At 54.1% G+C, this 24530-nt stretch overlaps 1 protein-coding gene and 1 long non-coding RNA gene across 3 annotated transcripts in view; one reads left to right on the top strand and one right to left on the bottom strand.

Annotated features, from left to right (window-relative positions):
* Positions 1-19548, bottom strand: part of SMARCD3 (SWI/SNF related BAF chromatin remodeling complex subunit D3) — a 31542-nt gene extending 11994 nt beyond the window's left edge. Inside the window, exons 1-2 of one of the 2 annotated variants that reach the window (XM_074366751.1) lie at positions 19454-19548; positions 17466-17606 (exon numbers count right to left, since the gene is read on the bottom strand). In XM_074366751.1, coding sequence (XP_074222852.1) covers positions 17466-17504 — 39 coding nt within the window. In that variant the 5' untranslated portion in view covers positions 17505-17606; positions 19454-19548. Of the gene's footprint in view, positions 1-1470; positions 1551-17465; positions 17607-19453 lie in introns of those variants that run through there. The other variant, XM_074366754.1, reaches the window with a different exon arrangement.
* Positions 47-3176, top strand: LOC123616148 (uncharacterized). Its single transcript, XR_012508000.1, has 2 exons — positions 47-843; positions 2553-3176. It is a non-coding gene; the product is annotated as an uncharacterized LOC123616148 (long non-coding RNA).
* Positions 19549-24530: the final 4982 nt, after the last annotated feature.

The following is a 24530-nucleotide window of genomic DNA, read 5'->3' as shown; positions in this document are numbered from 1 at the left end:
ATAGATAATACCCTCCTGGGCCACCCCAGGCCCAGGGCCACCCCCTGCAGTCCCCTCTCCCAGAGGCACCTTACACAGGCACAGACAGATACATAGTGCATACATGTCTCCCAGGCACATACACCAATGCAAACGCCAGAGGGACAAGGAGCTACGTGGATTTGCACACACAGGCACAACCTGACCACCTCCTCATCCCTCTCACAAGGCCCCTGCCAGCAGACACATTTGCATGCAGGTTTTACACGGGCGACCCTAGGTGTGCAGACACCGGGGAGCCTTCAGACCAGAAAGCAGAGGCGCCAGTGTGAGTCCTGGGCAAGACTCACATCTCACAAAGGCCAGGATCCCTAACGGCTCAGCCCCAGAACGGCGCTCAGCAGTGCCACGCCGCCGGCTCCTGCCGGGTGGGAAGGAAGCCAGGGGAAAGCCCCGAGTCCAGCGGGCAGGGGGCCTTCCTCCTGGCCTGACTGGGCCCTGAACCCCGGCGGACCGGCCCAGGCCGCGCTCCGGGCAGGCCGTGCGCGTGTCCGGGCAGAGGGCGGCCGCCCGGAGCCGGAGTCCCCCCTGCCGTCCCCCCATCTCTCCTTCCCTCGCCGAAGCACCACCAGCACCAAATGGCAAAGCGCCTCTCCCCGCGCAGGGAGAGATGCGCCGCGACCGGCGGGACGGGCTCGGCGGCCCCCCTCAGCCGCGCCCGAGCGGGCGGCGGCCGGGCGCTGGGGGCACGTCCCGGCCCGCGGCCGCCCTCCCTCGCCCTCGCCCGCCCGGGAACCCGGCAGCGGCGGGAGCCGGGTCGGAGCCGGCCAGGGCATGCGCACTACGGCCTCCCTCCCTGTGAAGGTCAGCCCAGGGCCTAGCTGCAGGACTCAAAGGCGGCGGGGGGAGGAGGAGGAGGGAGGAGGGATGCAGAGGAGACTTAACTCCTTCCCTGCGGGAAGATGGCCATCGAGGCTGGGCCCGGAACCCGGAGTCCCACCCTCCCGCCTTCGCCTTCGGTGGAGGTCCCGTGGCGGAGACCCAGATGGGGTGCGGGGGGAGGAGGGGGAAGAGGGAGGGAGAATGGAAGAAGGAGGCTAGGAGAGGAGGGAAGCCGAGAAGGGGAAAGGGAGGAAGGGAGGGAGGAACAAAGGAAACCAGACTGAAGAGAGAGACCTCTTTCTGCTGCCCCCTTCCCCCTATATCCCCAACAATAATGCTTTCCTTAGTGGAATGAAATTACCATTAAGGATTGGGGCACATGCGTGTAAGTGTGTGAATGTGTGTGTGTGAGAGAGACAGAGAGTGAGAGAGTGAGAGAGTGACAGAGAGACAGAGAGAGAGGGAGAGAATGAAGTGAGACCGCCCGGAGCTTTCAGGCTGAGGACTCCGGATTCTAGCCCATCCCTACACCCAGTCCCCACTTTCCCCTCTGGTCACGAAACCCCAGGGCATGCCAGGGGGCCCAGAGGCAGCTGTGACCCAGCCTACCTGCCTGGCTCAAGTCCTAATCCCCCAGAGAACCCTGGTTAGATCTTGGGGCCAGGCCCAGTCCCCAGAGATGGGTGAAAGGGAGTCTGCACCTTAAGCCCCACCTCTAGCATGGGGTGTCCTCCAGCCAGCAGATAGGACGTTGGCAGACCAGACCAGCGGCATGGTGGCACAGCCCTCCCCCTCCTCCTGGGAACCCCCACTGCTCTTTCCAGGCCAGAGCAGTACTGGATATCTCCCTCTTTGTGCAAGAATGTTTCTGCACCCAGGACATCCTCTGCTGCTATCAAGGGAGCTGTCTGTCTATGTGTGACTTCATCTTTCTGTGTCAGTTTTGCAAACACACCCAAGAGACACAAAATGGATAGAAAGAAGCAAGAAAAAGAAAGAAAGAAAAAATTGGATGCCAAAATCATTGTGTGACCTTGGGCAAGTCACTGTACCTCCCTGCCCCTCAGGCAGTGAAGATCCGGGTCTCTGGGGCCCAGAGGGAAGGCCCATTTTGGATTCATAGCCGGTGTTCTCTCACTCCTCTCATGGCCACCATTAATCAGGTGCTCTCTAGTAGCAGTCCGTGCCAACAGCTTGTGGTGCTGTGCACAAAACGAGCCACATTGGTGAGGATGGGCTCCATCTGTGGGGTGGTGTTTATAGGGGATCCTGCCCCAGTGCGCTCCCACAGCCTAGGTGGGGTTCAACACAGGGTATGGCTCTGCCTGGGGGCGGGGCAGCAGGTAGGGGTCCCACAGAATCATCTTTGCTCCCCATCCATCTTCCCCTGGACCAACACCGGCCTGTCTGGCTAGACTCAGGGGCAAAAGCAAGAGAGATCCGTGGCCTCAGGACTGTCAAGACTCCAAGTAGAAGCGAGCCTCTCCCTTTTTTCCTCCGGGGGCGTAAGTGCCTACCTCACTCCACCAGGCTGGGGAAACTCGCCCGTGTCCCCCAGCACCCCCTGTCTGGCTGCAGCCATCCCTCTTGCCCTGCTTATGCCCCGAAGCTCCCAGACCCTAGCCACCCTCTTTCTTGGCAGACAGGAGCCCCATCCCAGCAGTTCTGATTCTCTCCTCTTTTCCCCACAGTTCAGTGCTCCCTCCTGACCAGTGCCAGGATAACCTCCTGTGGCCAACATCCCACCCGCCACCCCAGGAAGCTTCTGAGGCATCAGCTACTGCTCTGACCAGGTGGTCAGAGGGATTTCTGCGAACCACTACATTTTGAGGTCAGGGATGTCAACTGCGTGAGGAAAACTGAATTTTAAAAATCCATCTACATTTCCTTAAATAATTTTGGGGGGAAATTAAGCCACATGGCAGAGGGAAGTCAGATGTATAGATAAAACAGCCATGGAAACAACACGTCGGCCTGGTCTCCCAGATGTCCGCAGCTCTATTAGGAGGCAGGGCTGAGTCCTGCTCATAGGATCTGAAAGGGCACTTTCTACTGCATCGACAGGACCCACAGGTGCTCTGCCCCTCCCCTCCTAGCTTGCGGCCTCTCTGCCCTGGGGGCCCCTGCCTTGCTGCCATCATGCTGTTCACCCCAACTCAACTGAGTCAGACGCCAAGGAACACTAGGACTCCCCTCAACTCGTGCGTGCACTGTCGGCTCCGCAAAGCCCTGTACTTTCCTATTCTGCTGCCGTCTCCCACCACCCTGGCCCTTCTCTGTGTGGTCTGGCATAAGTAAAATTCCCCGGACAGTCATTTCTGTGAATATCCCTTTTGTCTTCCTGTGACAGAAGCTGGGCTCCCCCCTGAGGGACCGCTCCCCTGAAACCCTCCATGCGGTGGCAGTACTTTCCCCAGAGCCCTCCTGCTACTGGCCTCAAGGCGGGGTAGGGACCCTCCTCGCCCCTGGCTGCTGCTTCCAGACCCCTGGCTTTGCATCTTAGCCCCACATAGGGCGTCTTCTTTTCTGGAGCATTCTAGCTCCTGGCTCACAGTCACTCCCTCTTGCGTGACCCCTATCCTCTTCCTGCTGCTTTTCTAGATGCTCATGGACAGTCCTTCCCACACCTCAGGTCTCTTGGTTCCTTGGCCACCTCTCCTCCAGCCATCCTCCACCCTCCCTCAGTCACTCACGCCAGGGCCACCTCTTGGACTCTGTTGTTCTAGCAATAGCAGCCCCACCCTTTAGTCTTAAGCACCACACTCTCAGACCCCCATCTGCTTTCTGTCCAGCTCCCTGACCCCCCCCCAAAGCTTGGACGCCACTGGAACCACTGGTCCATTTCTCTGACTCGCACCCCTCATCATAACCACACCCCCTTACACACACTCTTTAAAATGTTTAGTCATGGTAAAATAAACATAACAAAATTTACCATTTTAACCTTCCTCGAATAGACTCTTGACTTTCTTACTTAAGAGTTGGATCCAGCTTCACCAACTCCTCCCCTGCACCCCAGGACTTGAATGTGGCTGGGGAGACACACAACAGCCCCAACCTGGTCTCACTGTCATTTCTGGAGCTCGGACTTCAACTGGCCTCATCCTGCCCCCTGTCCCACTCTTCCCCTAGACCACTCACATCCTTTCCCGTCCCCACTCCCCCACATGAGTTTTCTACATCTTCTCCCTCCTCCAACCTCCAGCTCCTCCTCCCCTCTCCTCATTCCCACTGATGCCCTTGCTTGTCACCTCCCTGAGAAAGCAGGTGCTGCTGAAGAACTTCCAGATATTCCCACCACATCCTCCCGCTTCCCAGCAACTCTCTCCCCCGGTTCCTACAGCTGTGTTCTCTGTGCTCCAATCTAAAGCTGGCCATCCCCTTGTGTATGAGCTCCGTCCCCTCTCACACACTTGAGGGCATCGCTCCAGCAGTTCTGTCCCGCACCATCAAATTAGCAGCTTTCCTCTCTCCACGGGATTACCCCCATCAGCATGACACATTCTCTCTCTGCAAAACACTCACATAACCTGCTTATCCCATTGGTTACTACCCAGTTGCAACAAAATTTCTCTAAAGAGTTGTCTAGGTTTGCTGTCTCAGTTCTCCCTGAATTCCCAGCCCTCCAGGCGCTACTCAGGCATCAGCCTGCTTCCCCAGCTGCAGCATCCAGCACGGTTGATCACTCGCTCCTCTCTTAAATACTCTCTTCCCTTGGATCATAGGACACTTCCCTCTCCTGGTTTTCCCCTTGCATTCCTGGCTGCCCCTTCGCAGTCTCCTGGGCTGTCCAGTCCTCCCTCCCTCTCAGGGTGGGGTGCCTCAGTGCCAGTCTTTGGTCCTCTACACTGCTCTGTAATCATTCCTTGGAGATCTCACCCATCATCCAAACTCAGAGTTCTATTCTTTTTAAAACTTTTTAATTTATTATTATTTTTAATGGGGGTACTGAGGATTGAAACCAGGACCTCGTGCATGCTAAGTATGTGCTCTACCACTGCTATACCCTCCCCCTGCCCCAAACTCAGAGTTTTAAATACCATCTATATGTTGACAATTCCCAAAGTTTTCCTCCAGCCCAGGCTTCTCTCCCAGTCCTTAGACTCATGTGTCCAGCTGTCCATTCCCCCTGGACCTTTACTAGATACGCCCATGATGAACCTCTCACTCTTCTACGTCAAACTCAGCTCTCTGCCCATAGTCCTCACCCTCCTTCCAGCTGCTCAGGCCCATGACCTTGGCACCATCCTGGAATCCTGTCTTTTTTTCACATCCCACATCCAATCAGAAAGCAAGTCCTGCTGGCTCTGGATCCAGAATCCAACCCCTTCTCACCTCTCCCCTGCCACCACCCTGGTCCAATCCATGAATAATGAAGAGCTTGCTTCCTACCTGGCGCCCAACAGTTTATTCTCAACACGCAACCAGAGTGTTCCTTTAAGAAAGGGAGTCAGATCGTGTCACTTCTGCTCAAAACTCTCCCAAGACCCCCCCATCTCATTCTGAGTAAGGGTCAGGTCCTGCCAGTCCCAGGACCCAGTCCCATTGCCACATCCTGCTCCCTCTGGTCCTACCTCCTGCATCTCCATCACTCCTTTCTCTGCCCCAGTCTCTGGCCTTCTCGTGGTCCTTCAGAAACTCCAGGCACTTGGCAGCCTTGGGGTTCTGAGCCTGCTGTTCCCTCAGCCAGGCACGCTTTTCCTCCAGCTAATGCTGTCACCTCCCTGAAGTCTTTGATCAAATGTCCCCTTCTCAATGGGGCACTATCTGTCCGCCCTATTAGAAGCCACCACCTCCCCCTCCCCTGCACGCTCCTTATCTCTTTCATTCTGCTGGATTTCCTCCCACAGTACCGCACACCCTCCTCCAGTCTATAATATCTACTTGCTTGTTATGTGAGTGATTCACTCTTTCTCCCATTAGAATGTAAACTCCCAAAGGCAGGGATCTTTCTGTCTTTTTAGTGGATAAATCCCAAGTATCTGGCACATGGTAGGAACCCCAAGATCTCAAAGGTGTGGGTAGAGAGAGCCCACTCCGAGTCTACTCGGGATTTCCAGCGTGCTTCTGAGTGCTGGGGGATGTTACCTACTGTCTGTGCTCCTGGTTTGTGGGGTTAATAACAGTGACATCATCTCAGGCGTGTCTGGGGCTTCGAACAAGCACTGTCACACACATTAACCTGTCTGATTCTGACAGAGACCCCATTGGGTGGGGGCCGGGATTCCCATTCTAAAGATAAGGAAAAGGAGGAGCTGAGAAGCCAGGGGACCTGCCCAAAAGTCACTGTGCTGTTACGGGCTGGGTCTGGGACTGCAGATCGGGTCTCCCAACCTCCAGGTCCCTAGGTTCTCCCCTTCACCTCAAGCTGCCTCTCTGACGACCCTTTGTGGAGTGCCTGCCTGCTGGGGATAGACACAGACACACACCTCTGCCTTCCCCAAACACCTGCTTTTTAAAGAAGGAAATCAAGATCCCCAGAGGCCTGCACATTTAAGCTGAATTGCCCTCAATTATCCTTTAAAATATACTCAAAAAATCTCAAGCAGATCATTTTAAACATTGGGAATATAAATTCTAGAAAATTTGCCATTAAGGTGTCTAAAATCAATGTCAGTGTGTCAGAGGAAGTTGTGTTAGTTCCTGTGTAAGAATTACCTTTGAGCCAAAAAGTGAATCCTTGTTAAACTTTGAATCCTTTCAGGGGCTTCTCCCAGCCTCACAGATGGACATACATGTCTGCATCCGTGGAACTCCAGGATGGGACACGTGCACACGGACTGCCACGTCTGCGTGCCACCCTGTCTAGCCCACCAAGCCACCTTAGGCACTTCCTTTGGGAGCATGTGGTTACCTGGCCACAGCTGCCCCAGTGCCACCTCATCCTGCCTTCCTGGTACCACTGGATGGCCACAGGTCTGGAGAACTGGCCTAAGAAGGGTAGAAGAAATGATCCAAGCAAACAGCAAAAGCCTTCATCTATGTGCAGAGGGCCGTAGGTTTCTTGGGCCACCAGGCAAAAGTATGTGGCATTGAGAGGTCTGCCTGTGATCAAGGATTTCATGGTCAAAGCTGGCTCAGCCTCTCCCATGTCCCCACAAAGTGAGTCTCTGGGGCTCAAACTGCTGTGGTGACAACCAAGAGGCCTTGAAATACACCATGGAGTGAGTGGGGAGAGGGGACGGAGTGGGGTGGTCTCAGGGCCTGGACCTGCTTGGTGCATCACTCCTGGTTTCCGCAACTTTGCAACCAGGCCAACTGGTGCCCCGCATCCACCTGTGTAATGAATGCCCTCCAGGTAGCCCCTTGGCCTGTCCTGACCCAGTGCCCTTGCTCCCAGATCCAGGCACTCGCCTCGGCCACTGTGAGCCAGCCTGTTCTGGGCCAGGGGCCTTACTGCGCTGTCCATTGCTCCAGTCCTCTGGGATCCTGTCCTCCCCCGGGTCCTGAACCCCCTGCGCTGGGTGGGGTCTGCAGGTTCCACAGTGTGATGGCTCTGAGCTTGGACTCTAGAACAGGGCTTCTCAACCCCGGCACTGTTGACATTTCAGGTTGGATAATTCTTTATTGTGGGGGCAGCCTCATGTAAATTCTACCAGAGGCTCCTCTCCCCATCTTCAGACATTGTCCTTTGTCGCTGGAGGGTGAAACTGCCCAGGGTTGAGAACCACTACTCTAGAGTCAGGCAGTCTTGGGCCCACACTGGCTCAGCCTCTGACTGACCATAAACTTATACAAGTGACTTAACCCGTCTGAGCCTCATTTTCCCCGTCTGCAAGACAGGGACCCCTGCTCCTGACTCACAGGTGGGTGCAAGAATCAGAATGAAGGCGTGTACGTGCAGACCTCAGTACGGCATCCGGCATGGAGTTAACACTTACCGAATAGCCTGTCATTACTTGCTTCCAGTGCTAAGCCTGTGGGCCATCATAGGTGCCATGGAGGGTACCTGTGAGGGGTCGGCCAGGTGATTATTCAGACTGGCCCATCACAGTGGCTCTTGGAGCCAATGGGGAGTCAGGGTTCTACCAAACCACGAGAAGCTTCCTTGAGCAGAGAATGGCCACCAGCAGCATCAGTATGTAAGGCGGGCCTTACGTGAGAAGCCTGTGTAGAAACCTGGCTAGGAGCTGCAGGAAAGGAGGGAAGGGGAGACACGGAGAAGCCACCACAAGCGGTGAACCAACTGGAGGGAAACCTAAGAATTCAGAAGGCTGCTCGTCCGGCACAGAGAAGCTGAGGTTTGGGAGCTGCTGATGGAGGCATCTGAAGGAAAAGCGGGGCCTCCTCCCCCACCCCCTGCCCTGCCCCACCCCTCCGCTGCCGGCCGTCCACATGTTCAGTGAGCACCTACTATATGACGCTCTTGGACGAAGTGCTGCTGACTCACACACTAGACACAGCCTCAGCCCTCAGGGAGCGTGAGGACCGAATAGGGACTGACGGGGCTGAAGGCATCAACAGGGTGGGAGATGTGAGCAGCTCATGTCAGCTCCTGCCCCAGTTTGGCCACAGCTCCGGCACGAGGCAGGAAGGGTGGAGGACCAGTACATCCCATCCCAGAGCTCCGGGCTTCCTTTTGGAAAAGAGAGGCAATCACCGGCTAATGACTATCCTCGGAGGGGCTGTGGCTTGGTGGGGCAGCTGGCCTGGGGGACAGGTGGAGAAGCCAGCAGCTGCAGCCAGGCCTGAGGGTGATGGAGGAATCCCTGAGTTTCTGGGAGCTGCGCCCAAACCCTGGCGGAGGCAGCAGGGGTGGCCAGGACCGAGAAGCAGCCTGGGTATCTGTGGGGACAGGAGCGCGGGAGGCCTCCCTCCGGCTCCGCAAGTTCCCATGGGAGGAAAGCCAGAGCCAGGTGCGGAGCTGGTGTTCCAGCAGCCAAGGGGCCCACGGGACCCCACAGTGACAGCAAGTCAAACTGTTCCTCGGGCCTTGGTTCTTCCCGTGGTGGGTGTGACCCACGGTCACCTCCTGGAGGTTCTGCCACCTAGAACCTTCTCCCTCCTCCTTAAGACATGGCTCCAGATTCTGAAGGCAGCTCTCAAAGTCCCTCTGTTGTGGGTTGAATGGTGGGTCTCCCCCATTCCCAACTCATTTGCTGGTGTCCTAACCCCCGGTACTTCAGAGTGTGATCTTATTTGAAGATAGGGTCTTTAAGGAGGTAATCAAGTTACAATGAGGCAGGTCACACAGGTGACCTTAATCCAGCATGACTGGTGTCATAGAATTGGGGCAATCAGGACACTGAGACAGACACACACAGAGGGAAGACAGTGTGAGGAGACACCGGCCCAAGACCGCAGGAGAGAAGCCTGGAACAATCCTCGCCTCACAGCCCTCAGAAGGAACCACATCTCGATCTCAGACTTCTAGCCTCCGGAACTGTGAGAAAGTACATTTCCACTGTCAAGGTTGCCCAGTCTGGCAGCTTGTTATGGCAGCTCCCCCAAACTAATCCTGCCAGTCCATGCACCACCAGCCTCTCCCCTCACAACCTCTGGTTTGCCTGAAGTGCTCAGAAGTGGGCAGACCCTGGGACGGAAAGACCTGAGTTTGAGTCTATTCCACAGCCTATTGATGGAAGGACAAAAGTGCCAACCTCTCTGAGCCTCAGTCTCTTCATCTTTAAGATGGCTTTACTATCAGCTCACCTCTCTCACTGTGTTATTGTAAAGAGAAAAATAGAAGCGAGAGGACAAAATATGAACATTTTCTTTAAGTCATAGAGGACTGAACGGAGCCTCCACAGTCACTAATGTATCACTCGAAGGCAACCACCCATCCTGCTTTGGACTTGTACTGAACTTCCTGTCAGTTAAAAATTCGATTCTCTTTCTACTTTGATTGTGCCAAAACATGTCTTCCCATCGCATACTTGTAAAGTTGCCTTTTTGGACTCAAGAATCTACATCTTGTAAGAATTAGCCCATTATTCTAAGAGCTTTTGAATCTCGATTCTGCATCCAATATATTTACCATCCTTTCCAGCTGTGCATCATTCATAAATCCAGGGAGCATGACCTTCTCTCTTCAGCCAAGTCTTTACTGAATGTAGTGAAAAAGGCACCAGGACAAAGCCTTCTCTCCTCTCTCTGAACAGTCTGCACCCTTTGGGATTAGTCTTCAATTGGCAGCAAATTTATTCAATCATAGGACTATCCAGTGATGTGCTGGAGTGTCATGTTGGTAGTTTAAAATCAGCTACGGTAGGAGTATTTATACCATGGAAATTAGCAAAGGATACAAATCAGATCTCAGCTCCCCCTTCGCACCCTGTCAGTTGTTAAATACTCCCCAGCACGCCACTGCATTCAGGCCACGTGTGTACGTCCTACTCAAGACGTTGGGAGAGACTTGTCAGACGCCTCCAAATTACCACGTGTATCTTTATGGAGCTTAATAGCTTACAGAAAAGCTCAATCCTCATAACTGAATTTGGTTCTTTCAACATCCCAGGAAGTTAAAGGGCTGCATGTTATGAGTTTACCCACTTTAAAGATGAGGAACACAAGATTAGTGACTGACTCAGAGCCAGACAGCCAGCTAGTGTTGAAGGGGCTCAAACTCCCAGGTACTGATCTCAAGGTCAATGGTCTTTTCTGCTCACCATCTGACTGCTCCCCCATTGGTGGTCAAAGTGCCCTGAATTCCCTCAGCAGCCCCTGCTGTGGGTTGAGAACATGGACAAGGGGAGAGGGTGCATCTCCAAGAGTCTTGGCCCTTCCCATGAGCAGCACATCACTGAGGACTGAAGAGTGATGCTTTCAACCTGGGACCCCTGACTTCTACTCAGGAGGGACCTGGGAGATGGTCCTCAAGTTGTTGACAAGACTCTGCCTTTTGTTTATGAGTCATTGATGACAGGAGACCACCTGAAGTGACAATAGCTCTTCATGCAGTGTGTCTCAGAGTGGGGCCCACCGAGTAGCACCAGTTTAGGGCTCTGGGCTTGAAGGATGGCAGTGACGGGTGATGGGGTAAGGACAGCTCAAGGCGGATGCTGCAAACTGGGAAGGCCAGGCAGGTTTCGCTTAGCCCACAGTGCATCTTAAACTCTTAAAAAACCTAAAAACTGGAAGCTTTCCTATAGAAAGCTAGACTTCTAGAATCTCTTAAAACCCTGGAAATCTGGCAACATAGATGGAATTGGGGGGCTGTCCCTTTTTGAAGGGGCATGAGCTGGCAATCGACCACACCCCCATTTCCTATTTTAGGGGCTGACCCTCCCACGCCCCTAGGGACCCAACAATTGATGGGAAGCAATGGGGTGGGCCCTGTGCCTGAGGACAACTCCGATGCAGGGTGAACCAGGGATGCTGGGGCCTGTACAAAAGCATGGCTGCTCTGCCCTTTGAGGGCCACAGTTTGGGTCACAGCACGCTGGGGACACCAGCTGGGACTCTTCTCTGACCTTTGGGAAACTCCGTAACCTCAGTTTCTCATCTTAAAAGTGCTGACAGTGCCAGCTCTTACCTCACAGTGTTGTGGGGAGGACAAATCAGTTAAACCCATGTAAAATTCTTAAAATTCGTAATAAGCCATCAATCAACACTGGTTGCTGTTATTCTGACCCCAGCCTGCTTCCGACTTTCCCATCCAGGAGCAACTGCTCTGGTCTCACATGCCGCAGAGGATGTGAAGGCTGTTGCAGCAGCGGTGGCGAGCCGGGCGGGCGGGGGGGGGGGGGGGGTGTCAGTCTTGACAGACAGGGTGTCGACCACCAGCAGGCATATTTTTGAAAGAGTTCCTAAGACGGGGTTTTCTCCTAAAGGAAGAGGCCTGGTTAAAATGGCTCAAAGGGGAAACTGAGGCAAGAAACAGCAAAAAAGCACCACGATGCTTCCTGCTGGTGGGGGAGGCGTGGAGTGGGATTTGCAGACAGAGCTGGAGCTCAGTTTCCCCTCCCTCTACTCAGCCCCCCAACCCGGCGGGCACCCCCCTCTCCTGCAGCACCTCCTCCCAGCCCACCTACCTGGGCCCCTGCTGTTGATTCAGCTGCTGAGACCGGATGGAATCTGTTCACAGCCCAGGAGAGCCAGCAGACCACAGGGCTCCCCCCTGAGCTACACTGGCTGGCTCACATTTTCCCCCCAACTAAAAACTTCCTTAAAGGCCAAGAAGGCAGGCCTCTCGAATATGCAGACTGCATCAGGCTGGAGGAGAGCTGCTGTCTAGAAAGATGGCTAATGCTCACAAGGTAACTCTGCATCTGAGTGCTCAGAACCAGGACCAGAGATGACCTTCCTGCTGGTGGGTGGAGAGCCCTGGGACTTCTCACTGATATCAGCCCTAATGAGACAACGGCATCACTGAGGACAGGGGCTGGGCTGGAGTTAAGGGAGACACAGGTCACCATAGCTGGTGTTTTGGGGTCCAAAGATGAGTGACACCTGGAGTGGGTACTGCACCGAGCATCACATTTTAACCCACACAGTGATGAGGGGGACTCCCAGCATCCACTATGTGCTGGCCTTATGCAGAGTGCTGGGTACTCAGCATCCCAAGGAATCTTTATAGATGGGGTATTAAATCCTGCCTTATAGAGGAGACGCTGAGGCTCAGAGAACAAAGTGTTGGCCCAAGGCTGCCTAGCAGGTAACGGGCAGAGCTCATCCTCTGAGGAGGCCTGGGTGGCTCCGAAGCCTGTCTGGTACCACTGAGGGGGCTCCAACCCCCATTGGCTCTCCTAGGTAAGGAACATTTGAAGAGGCCAGGGCTGGATGTCCCGAGAGCAGACACAGGGCATGTGGGAGGAGGGCCTTCAAATGTCTGGAGGCAATCAGATATCATGGAAGCAGAAGGGGTTCATTCTCTGTAATTTTAAGGGCAAGATCAAGGTCACAGGAAGGAAGAGCCTCCCTCACCACAAGAACAACTGAAAAGGGCATGAACTACCACGATCACGGCGAACAGGTCCTATCGGAGAGAGACTGTCCAGGCGTGACCAAGAGCACCTGCACAGAGCAGCTCAGGTGTCAGCAGGTCAAGGTGGGCAGGCAAGAAGCCCTCCAAGAAACCCTTGGGTTGTGGGAGTGTAGAGAGGGCAGGGCCAACAGTACAAAGGAATCTCAGGATCCTTTCAGGATCAGCCGTCAGAGCCACCTTCTCTCCACTACCGCTTCATTCATTCAAGAAATATTTTCAGTACTGTGCTGAACAAGACAGATGTAGTCTGTGCCCTTAAGGAGCATGACAATTAAATCTTTAAATTTTGGGTACATGCTACAAGACAAAAGAAGGTGGAAGCTTGCCTCTCAGGTGGGAGAAAGTGTCCCTGGAAGAGGTGGGATTTAAGTTGAGACCTGAATGATGAGTGCACCTAGGCAGGTGAAGGGAGCTGGAAGGGTGTGGTAGGCAAAGGAAACAGCCCATGTGAAGGCCCAGAGCGAGGGAAGGAACTCAAAGCCCTGGACGAAATGGAAGATGAAATGGATCAGGCCTGTGTTACAAGCCCATGTGGCGCCCCTGGAGGTGGGCCAGCCCCTGTGTGGGACACCCCTTGTTGTCCAGGGGGAAGACAACAGTGGCGTGGACTGGCATGTGGATGGACTAGAGATGTGTCTAAGAAATAAAATCAAATAAAATGGGGTGGGAAAGGGTACAGCTCAGTGGTAGAGTGCGTGCTTAGCATGCACAAGGTCCTGGGTTCAATCCCCAGTATCCTTATTAAAAATAAACAAATTAAAATGAATCTAATTGCCTACCCCCACCCCCACAAGAAAGATAAAAAATAAAATAAAGTATTTTTTAAAAATCAAATACAACGGTTGTCCTGATGGAGAGAGAAGGAAGGGGTAAGGGGCAAAGGTCACTCCCAGGACTGAACTTGAGCTTTGATGCCACTGTCCAGCAACCAGGATGGTCTGACCCCCCACAGTGAAGGGCACCCTCTCTTGTCTCTATGTGTTCACAAAGAAGCTTCTACTCTATTTCAGGAGTGAAGACCTTGGAATCCTCCGCTGCCTCTTCCCACCCCTCCTCCCCCTTGGAAGGGTCTGACACTTTCTGGACAAGTTCCTCTCCTGGGTCGTGGGAAGGTGAAGTCAGGGCTGTTCCCCGTGGCCTGACCTCCCCTGAGGGGGGTCTCCTGACAAAAGGCTGCCCATCTCCCCGTGCTCCCATGTGCCAGGTCAGCAAACCCAAGTGAAGGCGTAAGATCTGCCTTCCATATCTGGGTCTCCGGTTCAAGCCTCTTTCATCGGGGTCCAGCTTTCCCTGACCTACAGCTGGTAAGTCCCTGCCATCCGAGTCTATTTCTCAGTAGGCTCAGGATCTGGGGGTAGGGTGTGTGACTGGTTCCCATCTGCACCCACGCTCACCTGTTGGCCACACATGCTGATCAGGATCTTTGTTTCCCTGTGAGGATCATGCCCTTACCCCAAGCAGGTGACTCTGCACTTGCTGCCCCATTTTAAATACGCTTTCCTGCTGCCTGATAATTATTAGAAACTTTGTTGTAAATATTAACAGGCGATACATTCTTCTAGTTGTTCCAAATTTTACCTTTGGATTTAGCAGGGTCAGCAGGATTTATACGGCTGCGCAGTATTATGTCAGCCCCCAGCTTAGTTGGAGGAAACTGCTGTGGCTTTGTTGAGGACATTGCTTAAATTGTCACACAGTGCCCCTCCATCTCCTCACACAGGAGAGACTTCTCAGGGTCTCATGGCCAAAAATCACAGTCTTTGGGGACAAATGGTTTGATTTTTGTCTTACAGGCAGTGTAACGGCTCATGTACCCGCTGTGGGAGGGGCCCGGGCCTCCTGATTTGCGTGTTGTCCACCAGCCCCGTCCTTGGCTACAACATCCCTTCCCCACCCTGCACTCCTGTGTCCCGATTTCCTCACTACAGGTGTCTTCGCAAACCACCTCAAGCTCTTTGGGAACGAGGGGAGTCCATCTTCCTGCATTGTTCTTCTCTCCTTCCCTCCCTTCCCTCACAACATGCCATTCCTCACTCCAGCCCCCAGAACGTTCTTCAGTCTGGAAAGAAGGTTGATATGGGAGATGATCCAACCTTGTAAATTCCAGTAAAGGCCTGAATGGCCACATGCTCATGAGACTTTTTCTCAAATTTCCTAGAAGTTTAAGTGTGGGTCACAAAGAAATGGGTTTCACAGCTTGGGAAGCAAATGAAGAAGTGGGCCAGGCTGAAGGCAGCAGCTCCTCTCCCACGGTCCCTTCTGAGTTACCGAGGGTCTGCACATCCACACGAGCATGGGGCACCAGGGGCACAGCTGTGCCCTTACAATAAAGCCTCCCTCAGCTGAGTGCCCACCAGAAGCAGGCTGACCCCTCTGGTGCAGCGATTCAAGAGGGCTCAGAATCCAGACAGAACGGAGGGCCATTGGCTCATCCTGCACGTCTGCAGCTCTGCCTCCCCCGGTGACACCTCCCCCGCGTGACACCTCCGGCTCATTACCTCTGCCACTTAACGCTCACTAACAACCAGCTCTCACTTGCAATCACACCGCGGGCACTTGGGGCGAAGACAGCCTCCAGCTGCTGCTCGCTGGGGCCCGCGCTGCTGTCTAGACGCTAGCACGGGCTGTCAGCATCCAAATGACAGCACGTGCCCAAGCCACCGAGCGTCAAAGCCGGCTCCCTGTCTGCAACTGCACGCGCTGAATGCAGGCCAATTTTATGCTAATGGGACTCCAAAATAAAACACCAGAAACTTCCCCCAGCACCTCATCCCTCACCACTTCCATCACACGGAGAGGTCGGGGCTCCTGATCCCCCAGGAATCCTCGAATGAACTCTCGATTCCTCTCGTGACCAGGGCCACTTGGGGACTCAATCTTCTCAAGCCTCCCTTCCCCCACTGCCCATCCCTTCAGGAAGATCCCCTCCTTCAGGGAGGGCCTGGAGCAGCCCAGGGCACCCACCTATTGCTGATGGGGAGCCCCCCAGGGCTTGTCTCAGTGCACCCCAAATCAGTCACAATTTATGAGGACTCACCACGTGGGGGCCTGGGTTTGGTGCACCTCCCAGAGACCTCAGCTGTGGCCCCATCAGCACCCCCATGTGACCTGGCCACCATCTTCTGACACCCCAGAACTTTAGAGCTGCCTCCAAAGAAGGTATTTAGCGCACTGGCTCACACCTTTTCTCTAGGAGTTTGCATTTAAAACCAGCCTCACAAGCTAAGAGCTCGTCCACACTTAACCTCAGGCAGTGGTGAGACTGCGGGGCAGCGGCAGGACCTCTGTCTGGGAGCCTTGATGAACTCCTAGAACCACCTGCGTTTCCATGGCAACCAGGACCGGATGATGGTACTCTCTGCCATCCAGTGCTGCTCCACCTCTGGGCCAGCCAGGCTCTCCCAGCAGCCAGTGTCCCACACCATTTTGCCCTGGGAACAACCTGCCAGTGGGGTACAGGGCAGAGAGGAGGCAGGGATGCCCTGGCCTTCAGAGCAGCCCAGGCAGGGAGCGAAGTTCCTCAGCTCCTTCTGAGGGAGGAGAAGTGGAGACAATTTGGTGCCTCCCGCCCCGCCAACCCCAGGCACCAGCCTACCCCACCCTCCTGTTCTCTGAAAGCCCACTTCAAATTGCCCCCATTGAGGGCTTTCCTGATGTCTCCCTCCTCAGAGCCCTGAGGCCTGAATCATCCACTCTGGTATGTCCTATGGGATGGCTAAGTCTGCTCCCCAAGCTGTACTGCCAGCCCAGAGGGCAGGGACTGGGTCCCCCACACTCTTAGGGCCCTGACAGCACCCAGTCTGTTGCCAGGTGATTCCCACCAGTGAGGCAGCCAGAGTGACAGGTGGGGCTGGACAGGTGAGCTCAGACCAGATTGTGGGCTTCAGACCCAGCTGCAACCCCTCCCCAGAGGTGAAAGTCGCTCGCAGGCATGCGGTCTTCCCATGGGGTGCCTCAGCGCTTCCTTCTGGACTAGGGGGACTGACGTAGGATTACCCAGGCCGTCCTCCTCTCATAAAGCCCAGGGGAGGCTCGGCAGGGTCCAATGCACATGCAATGGGCCTGAGAGCCCTCAGAGCCCCAGGCCTGCCTAGTGGCAGGGCAGGGCTGGCTCCCACCCGAGGCCATACAACCAGGATGCCGCCACCACCCCAGAGGCTTTTAGATGTTTGCCATGGCATGTTTGGGGGGTTAGTTTCTATAGCCCAAGTTGTGCCAGGGATCAGCAGCTTCCTCTCAGCTGGCAGAGAGCATGTGTGCACGCGGAGGGGGGTGCGCATGCGTGCACTCACACACAGGTGAGGGGAGAGGAGGTGTGTGTCTGGGCGCCTTTGGGGGCCGAAAAAGTGGCACAAGCCAGAGCTCCAGACCATTTTCACCTGAACCCACAACCCAGCTTCAGGTTCACTTGTCCCTGGCTCCGACTGGCTTTGAGAGGCAGGACAACAGGAGGTGAGGGGACGCTGAGCAAGAGGGAGGGCAAGGGTGGAGGGAGCTGTCAGCAGGGTCTGGGCAGAGGCTCCAGCTGTGGGAGAGGGGATAAGAAGGGGCACTGCCACAGGTCCCGCTGCAGGGAGGAGGGCCAAGAGGAGGCCGTGGGTGTGACCAGGGGCCCAGAGCCAGCGACTCTCAATGGAACCCAGGGCTCCTGGGCTGGCGGGGGGGAGGCAGCGCCTACCTGTACCACGGCGGGTGGGTGCTGAAGGCCTGGAGTCATAGGTGGCAGGGTCCTGCAGCGGGGGAGTCATCCAGTGCCCCCTCGGTGCCCGGGCCCAGAGCCTACCGTGCCTGCAGCACCGAGGCCCATTCTGAGGGGGATCTGAAAGAAGAGGGCAGTGGGAGGGGCGGGCCAGACCTGAGCCCTAGAGGCAGATTCACAAGGGGCCTGAGGAGGCTGGGGAAGAAGGCTGAAGGGGCCTGCTGTGTGGACAAACTCCCTGACAGGCCTGAGGAAGGCAGGAGGTGTGCGGGAAGGGCCCAGGATGGAGGCGCGGGCAAGGGCCAGCCTGGGCTGGGCGGCACATGGGGAGGTGTGGGGTGGGAGCAGTGTGCGCACGGGAAGCAGGCACAGAGCAGGTGCGGCAGGACAGAGCTAGGGGATAGGAACAAAGGATCCTGGCAGAGCCCAGGCCCTGGCAGGGGAATGCAAATTTGTGGGACTTGGCAATACAGGAGAGAGCTGGGCATTGGAGGTGAAGGTCACGACCATCAGCCAGGATGGGGCCAGGATGACTTCTGGAGCTCAGGGATGTCCCAAAGGAATCCCAGGGGTGGCGGCAGGTAGAGGTGACTTTCTCTGTGATTTACCCAGCTCACACTGGGCCGTCCCTGTGTGCATAGGCTTCCTGGTGGACCCTGTGGGCTTGGGTCAGAACACAGCCTGTGAGCTGAAATTCCTGGGCAGATGGTGGGGTGTGGGGGATGAGGAAGGGGCAATGCTGTTAGGTATGGGGGTGGCTTGAAAGCAGTCTGGGGTCACACGTTGGTGGTGTTGGCCAGAGGGTGACTCTGAGAAGGGTGAGGAGGAAGGGGAGGCAATGAGAGGAGGAAGATTCAATAGAGGAGGTGTTACCAGCCCAGGGTTGGAAGGAGGTGCCCTGCAGGACAGCGGGAGATAGAGGGACAATCTGAATGGGAGAGAGGTGTCCAGGCAAGAGGATGCCAAGTGGAGATAGGGAAAGTGCCAGACAATGGGGAGGAAGGGAGATGTCAGGCAGGGGAAGGAAGGTAGGTGCCATGCAGGGGAGAGGAAGGGAGATGCCAGGCACGGGGGAAGAGGGGAAGTGCCAGGCAGGGGGGAGGGGGGAGGTGCCAGGGAAGGGGGAAAAGGGGAGGTGCCAGGGAGGAGGGAAGAGGGGAGGTGCCAGGGAGGGAGGAAGAGGGGAGGTGCCAGGCAGGGGGGAGGAGGGAAGATGCCAGGGAGGGAAGAAGAGGGGAGGTGCCAAGCAGGAGCAGGATTAGAAAGTGCCAGGCAGGGAGAAGGTGACAGGCAATGGGGAAGAGTAGGTACAAGGCAGTTGGGGAGGAGGGAAGGTGTCAGACACAAGGGAGGAGAGGAAGGTACCAGGCAGGAGGGTGCCAGGAAAAGGGAAAGAGGGGAAATGCAGGGGAGGGTGGGTGGGAAGGTACCAGGTAGGGGGAGGAGGGAGGATGCCAGGCAAGGATGAGGAGGGGGAAGAATCAGAGAAGAGGCTGGATGGGAGTTTGCCAGTCATAGAAGAGGTGCAAGAAAGGCAGTGGGGGGAGGTGCCAGGCAGGGGGAGGAAGAGAGTCAGGAGTAGCGGGAGAGATCAGGAAAGGAGGAGGGGAGGAAGAAGCCAGGCTGGGAGAAGGGGGTGCCAGGTAAGGGGAAGGTGCCAGGTAAGAGGAAGGTGCCAGGAAAGGACTAGAAGGGAGGTGCCAGGCAGGGGGGAGACCAGGGAGGTGCCAGGCAAGGGGAGGGGGGGAGATGCCAGACCGGGGAGGGGGGCGGAGGGATGCCAGGCCGGCGGGAGGAGAGGAGATACCAGGCAGGGGGGAGGAGGGATGCCAGGCAAGGGAAGGAGGGGTGATGCCAACAGAGGCAAGACGGGTACTGCCAAGCAGGGAAGGCCGGGGCGCCGGCGCAGCGCGGCCGGGCGGCGTCTCCTCCAAGGGCCTGGGGGCCGCGCGGCGCGGGTCGCTCACCTGCTCCCCCGGGACCCCGGCCCGGAGCGCGGCCGCTCGCTCCCCGCTCGGCGCTCGGCACGGCCCGGCGCCTGCGCCGCTGCAGCCCGGAGCGGGGGAGGCGCAGGGAGCGTCTGCAAAGAGCGAGGAGCTTAATAATGAGTTAGGGATCAGAGCAGGCAGCGTCGCCCCATCCATCGGAACGTGCGATCGCCACACTAGCAGCACCGCGGCGCGCCCTGGCCGGGCCCATTGTGCTCTTCAGTCGGTGCACAGATGTGCCTTATGTCTGTGGATGCTCCTGAGCGCCCGCGGATTCACACAGACCGTCAGAGCATACGATGTGGCTGTGACCACACACACACACCTGCCGTGGGGAGGGGGCTTGGGTTCCACTCCAGGTTCAGGGACAGGCTCTGACTGATGCACCCCCCCCCATTCTTTATGCACTTACACACTCATGATCTAATCTCGGTCCCTCCGGCTTTACACCTGTCTCTGCAGGGACTCTGGCAGCCAGGAGAGACCCTTTCTGGACGTCCAGCCAGATGGGTCGCTCTGGTCACGCTCTGTCTCTCTACTACTGACTACTCTGAGTACATCATATAGAGGAAATCATACTGTATCTGGCTTATTTCACGAGCCAGATGTCCTCAAGTTTCATCCATGTTGTAGCATGTGTCAGAATGTCCTTCCTTTTAAGGCTGAATAAGATCCTGTTGCCTGCATACGTACAATGTATATATGTGCATATGCCATGCCTCATTTTGTTTATCCGTTCACCTCTCCATGGACAGCTGGGTTGCTTCCATTTCTGGGCCACTGGGAATAAGGCTGCTTTTATGCCCCTCTTGAAGCCCACTGACATCCAACCAGACAGAAACTCCCTCGGACTCAGCCCCACGACCTCTGCTCAGCGCTCAGTCCTCCCCCCAGCCCCCGCCGCTCTCAGCACCTGTGTTTCTATTTCCCCAGAGACCCTCATACCCCTCCCTACTCAGAGGACCCACTGTGGCCTTTTTACCCAAATTTGCTGACTTAATGCCCTGAATCAAATGTATTCCTGTGCCCCTTCTTGTGAAGGGATCCGAGCCTATGCTAAGAAATCCATGCAGCCCTTCCTGGGAGCATTCACCTTTGAAAGGGGACTCCTGGAGATGCAGGGAAGGGAGAGGCCGAGTGGATATTTAGGGAGGGGAAAGCTTTGCTCAATGACCTGGGGGAGAGATGGAGGGCTGTCTGGATAATGGGGTTTGAGGGGACTTGAAAGGCTTCCCATGACCAAGACCCTGGAACCCAGAGGTCAGTGCTGGAGCATCACCCCTCTGGGCTGGGAGGAGTCCATTTAGAGGTGGTGCCTACCCTCATGTCCGCCACCCTTCCCCTCCTGGACTGCCAGCTAGCTACTTGGCAGAACAAACTTCACAGAATGAGCCCTTCTGATGGGACAGGTGGTTAGTGTGAACTGGTCCTGCCGTGAGGGTGTGTGCATTGCCAGGGGAGGGGGGAGGGGGGTCCTCAGAGGAGAACCCCAGAGGGAGAGCAGGCAGACAGCACAAGTCGGGGCAGCATCAGGCAGGCAGGCTGAGGGGTGGCTCAGGATCAGCCCAGAGGGCAGAGGAGCCAAATGGGTAGTCCCGCCTCCTTCCTCTGACCCTGTGCCCTCCCCTGAGGCCCCCCTTCTCTTCCACTCACAGTCAGTCAATCAGGGATTAAGTCATCAAAGATTAAGCCCTGTGGTCCTTCTCAGTGACTTCCCAGGTGGGCAGGCAGCAGCATCTATCCCAGTGCTTAACACCTTGTTTTAAAGTCACTGATGGGGGGAGGGCATAGCTCAGTGGTAGAGCGCATGCCCAGCATGCATGAGGTCCTGGGTTCAATTCCCTGTACCTCTGCTAAATAAATACCTCCCCCATAAAAAATTAAAATAAATAAATAGTCACTGCTATTTTATTCACTCAAAACATAAGTGAAAGTTTACAAAAACCATCTATATCATCATTTAGGCTCCCAATATTTTCTGAGTATCCCCTACATAAAAGTAGACCACAAAGCCATGGGCCTTGACCATGAACCCATATGGGACTCCGTCTGTCAACCTCCCTCCCGTGTTCTGCATTTCTTCCTCGAGCGTGGGTTACTGTGTGTCCGGGACTGCACCAGGCTCTGTGGGGCGGGGATGTGACATGCCTCTGGACCAGATGGGGGATTAATACATGTAAATAGCTCACTACCCCAGGTAGAAGGGATGAGTGCTGTCACAGAGGCCAGTCCCAATGCTGGAGGGGACAGAAAGCAGAATGGAGGGTGCTAGGGGCTGGGAGACAGGGAGGAAGGATGGGGAGTTAGTGTTTAATGGAGAAAGAATTTGCTAGATGAAAAGAGCTCTGTAGATGGATGGTGGTGATGGTTGCATAACAGTGTGAACGTACTTAATGCCGCAGAACCCTACACTTAAAAATCGTTAGAACAGTAAATTTTATTTGTTTTTTCCCACAATTAAAAAAATTAATGCTAGTAGGAAGAAAAACATGTTGTTTCACCCTCACCTCATGTCCAGCACTGTATCAGGTGTTTGTTCTTCCCAACAGCCCTGCAGGATGGACATTATGATTTGCATTTACAGAAGATAAAACACGAAGCTTGGGGAGGTCAAGTCACACATCTGAGGCCACGGAACTTGCATGTGGCGGAGCTAGGAGTCAAATCCAGGTCTGTCAGGCTTCTTCCCACACCCCTGCAGGCAACTCTGGGCAAGAGGGTGGGGAAGGTACATTTCATGAAAAAGGCAGCCTTGGTACTGAGTCTTGAATAGCTGAGCATCGGCCTGGGGGGCTGAAGGAGCACGTGGAGGCGTGTGTCTGGTGCAGGGGGGCCAGAATGCTGGCCCAGGAGTTTGGGCTTTGTCCCCTGCTGGTGGGTGCCAGCAAGGGGCTGCTGTACCTCCTGGAGTTCTGGGCTCTCCTCAAAGTTTTCAGGACTTGTCAGCTGCCTCCCTGCTTCATTGTCACCCAGACATACCCACAGGTCAGGACAGGGAAAGGACAGTGATTCCAGAAATTGCTCTGAGATCAATCAGATTTTTTTTTTTTGACTTAGTCTTTTCTTTCCTTTTTCTTTTCAATTTGTTGTTGTTGGGTGGGGAAGTAATTAGGTTTACTTATTTTAATCTTTATTTTTTTTTAGTGGCGATACTGGGGACTGAACCCAGGACCTCATGCGTGCTAACTAAGCATGCGCTCTGCCCCTCCCCCGCTACTCCTCTTTTTTCTAAAGTGTCTCCCCTCGGTTGTATAAACTTCAGGCCCCCAAAACCTGGACGTGGCCCTGGCTGAGCCGTATAGTGAACTGTGAGCGTTTTTCTTTCCTGGACGACTTCTGTCTAGAGTTCATGATTAGCTTAAAAATAGACTTTATTTTTTAGATAAATTTTTTTTTTATTTTTTTAAATTTATTTTACTATTTTTTGTGGGGGGAGGGAGGTAGTTACGTTTATTTATTTATTTATTTATTTTTAGGGGAGGTTTTGGGGTTGAACCCAGGACCTTGTGCATGGTAAGCATACGCTCTACCACTAGAGCAATTTTAGATTCATAGCAAATTGAAGTAGAAAAGACAGAGAGCTCTCATATACCCCCTCCCCCTCTGCTAACCTGACACATAGCCTCCCCCACGGTCAACACCCCCACCAGAGTGGTACCTCTGTTACAACGACGGACATCCCCTGACACAGCATCACCCGAAGTCTGTTGTTCACTCTTGGTGTTGCACGTTCTCTGGGTTTGGATACATGTATAACGACTGCACCCAGCTTCAAAGCATCATCCAGAATGGTTTCACTGCCCTAAAATCCTCTGTGCTCTGTCCACTCCTCTTTGCCTCTCCTAACCCCTGGCAATCACTGATCTTTTTACTATTTCCACAGCTTTGCCTTTTTCAGAAGGTCAGATAGTTCGATTCCTACAGGATGGAGCTTTTTCAGAGTGGCTTGTTTCACTTTGCAACATGAATTTGAGGTCCTCCTTTTAGGTCTTCTTGTGGTTTGATAGCTCATTTCTTTTTAGAATAACACCCCATTGTATGGAGGTACCACAATAATAATTACCCTTTAGCTTTGCAGACTATCCAGACCTCTTCTGGAGCCTTCTGACCTGTTCCCTCTGGACAAGTTGCCCACAGTTGTTGTCCTGCAATCTCCCTTCACCCTGATCCTGGAAATTTTCATTTCTCTTCTGTCCCTTCGTCATTCAACAGATAGGTACTGAGAGCTTATGTATGTGTGCCTGGCATTGTTTGGGGAACCAGGATACAGCAAGAATAAAATGAACCAGAAAGTTTCTTTCCATTTGGAACTTGCCTTCGAATGGGAGAGAGAGAGACAGAAGGTAAGAAAACTACGTGGGGTGTTCATTCCAGGCATGCAAGTCTGCTTCAATATTAAAAAAAAAAAATCTATGAATGTAACCTCCTATATTAACAAGCTAAAGAAGAAAAATCACATGATCACATCAATCAATGCAGAGAAAGCATTTGACAAAATTTGACACCCATTTATGACTAAAAAAAAACTCAGAAAAATAGAAACAGAAGGAACTTCCTCAACTTGACCAAGGTTATTTATGGACACCTTGAGCTAACACCACACTTAACAGGGAAGGACTGAATGCTCTTTCCCTGAGATCCAGAATAAGGCAAAAATGTCCACCCTTATTACCCTTATTCAACATATTGCTGGAAGTTCTAGCCAGAGCAACGAGAAGAAAGAAAGAAAGAGAGAGAGAGAAAGAGGGAGGGAGGAAGAAAGAAAGAAAGAAAGAAAGAAAGAAAGAAACAAACAAACAAACAAACAAACAAACAAACAAACACAGATATCATAAAGAAGAAATAAAAGAACCCGTATTTGAACATGCCATAATTGTGTATACTGAGAATCCCAATAAATCTAAAAAACACAAACAAACCTTCTACAGTACCATTTATAATTACTGAAAAATGGAAATATTTACTGTAAATATAACAAAACATGTGCAGGATTTGTATGCTGAAAACTACACAATGCTGCTGAAAGAAATCAATGAAAACCTAAATAAACGGAGAG

This window comes from Camelus bactrianus, chromosome 7, assembly GCF_048773025.1.
Source record: "Camelus bactrianus isolate YW-2024 breed Bactrian camel chromosome 7, ASM4877302v1, whole genome shotgun sequence".
Taxonomy (NCBI): domain Eukaryota; kingdom Metazoa; phylum Chordata; class Mammalia; order Artiodactyla; family Camelidae; genus Camelus; species Camelus bactrianus.
This window is presented reverse-complemented; position numbering and strand designations above follow the sequence as displayed.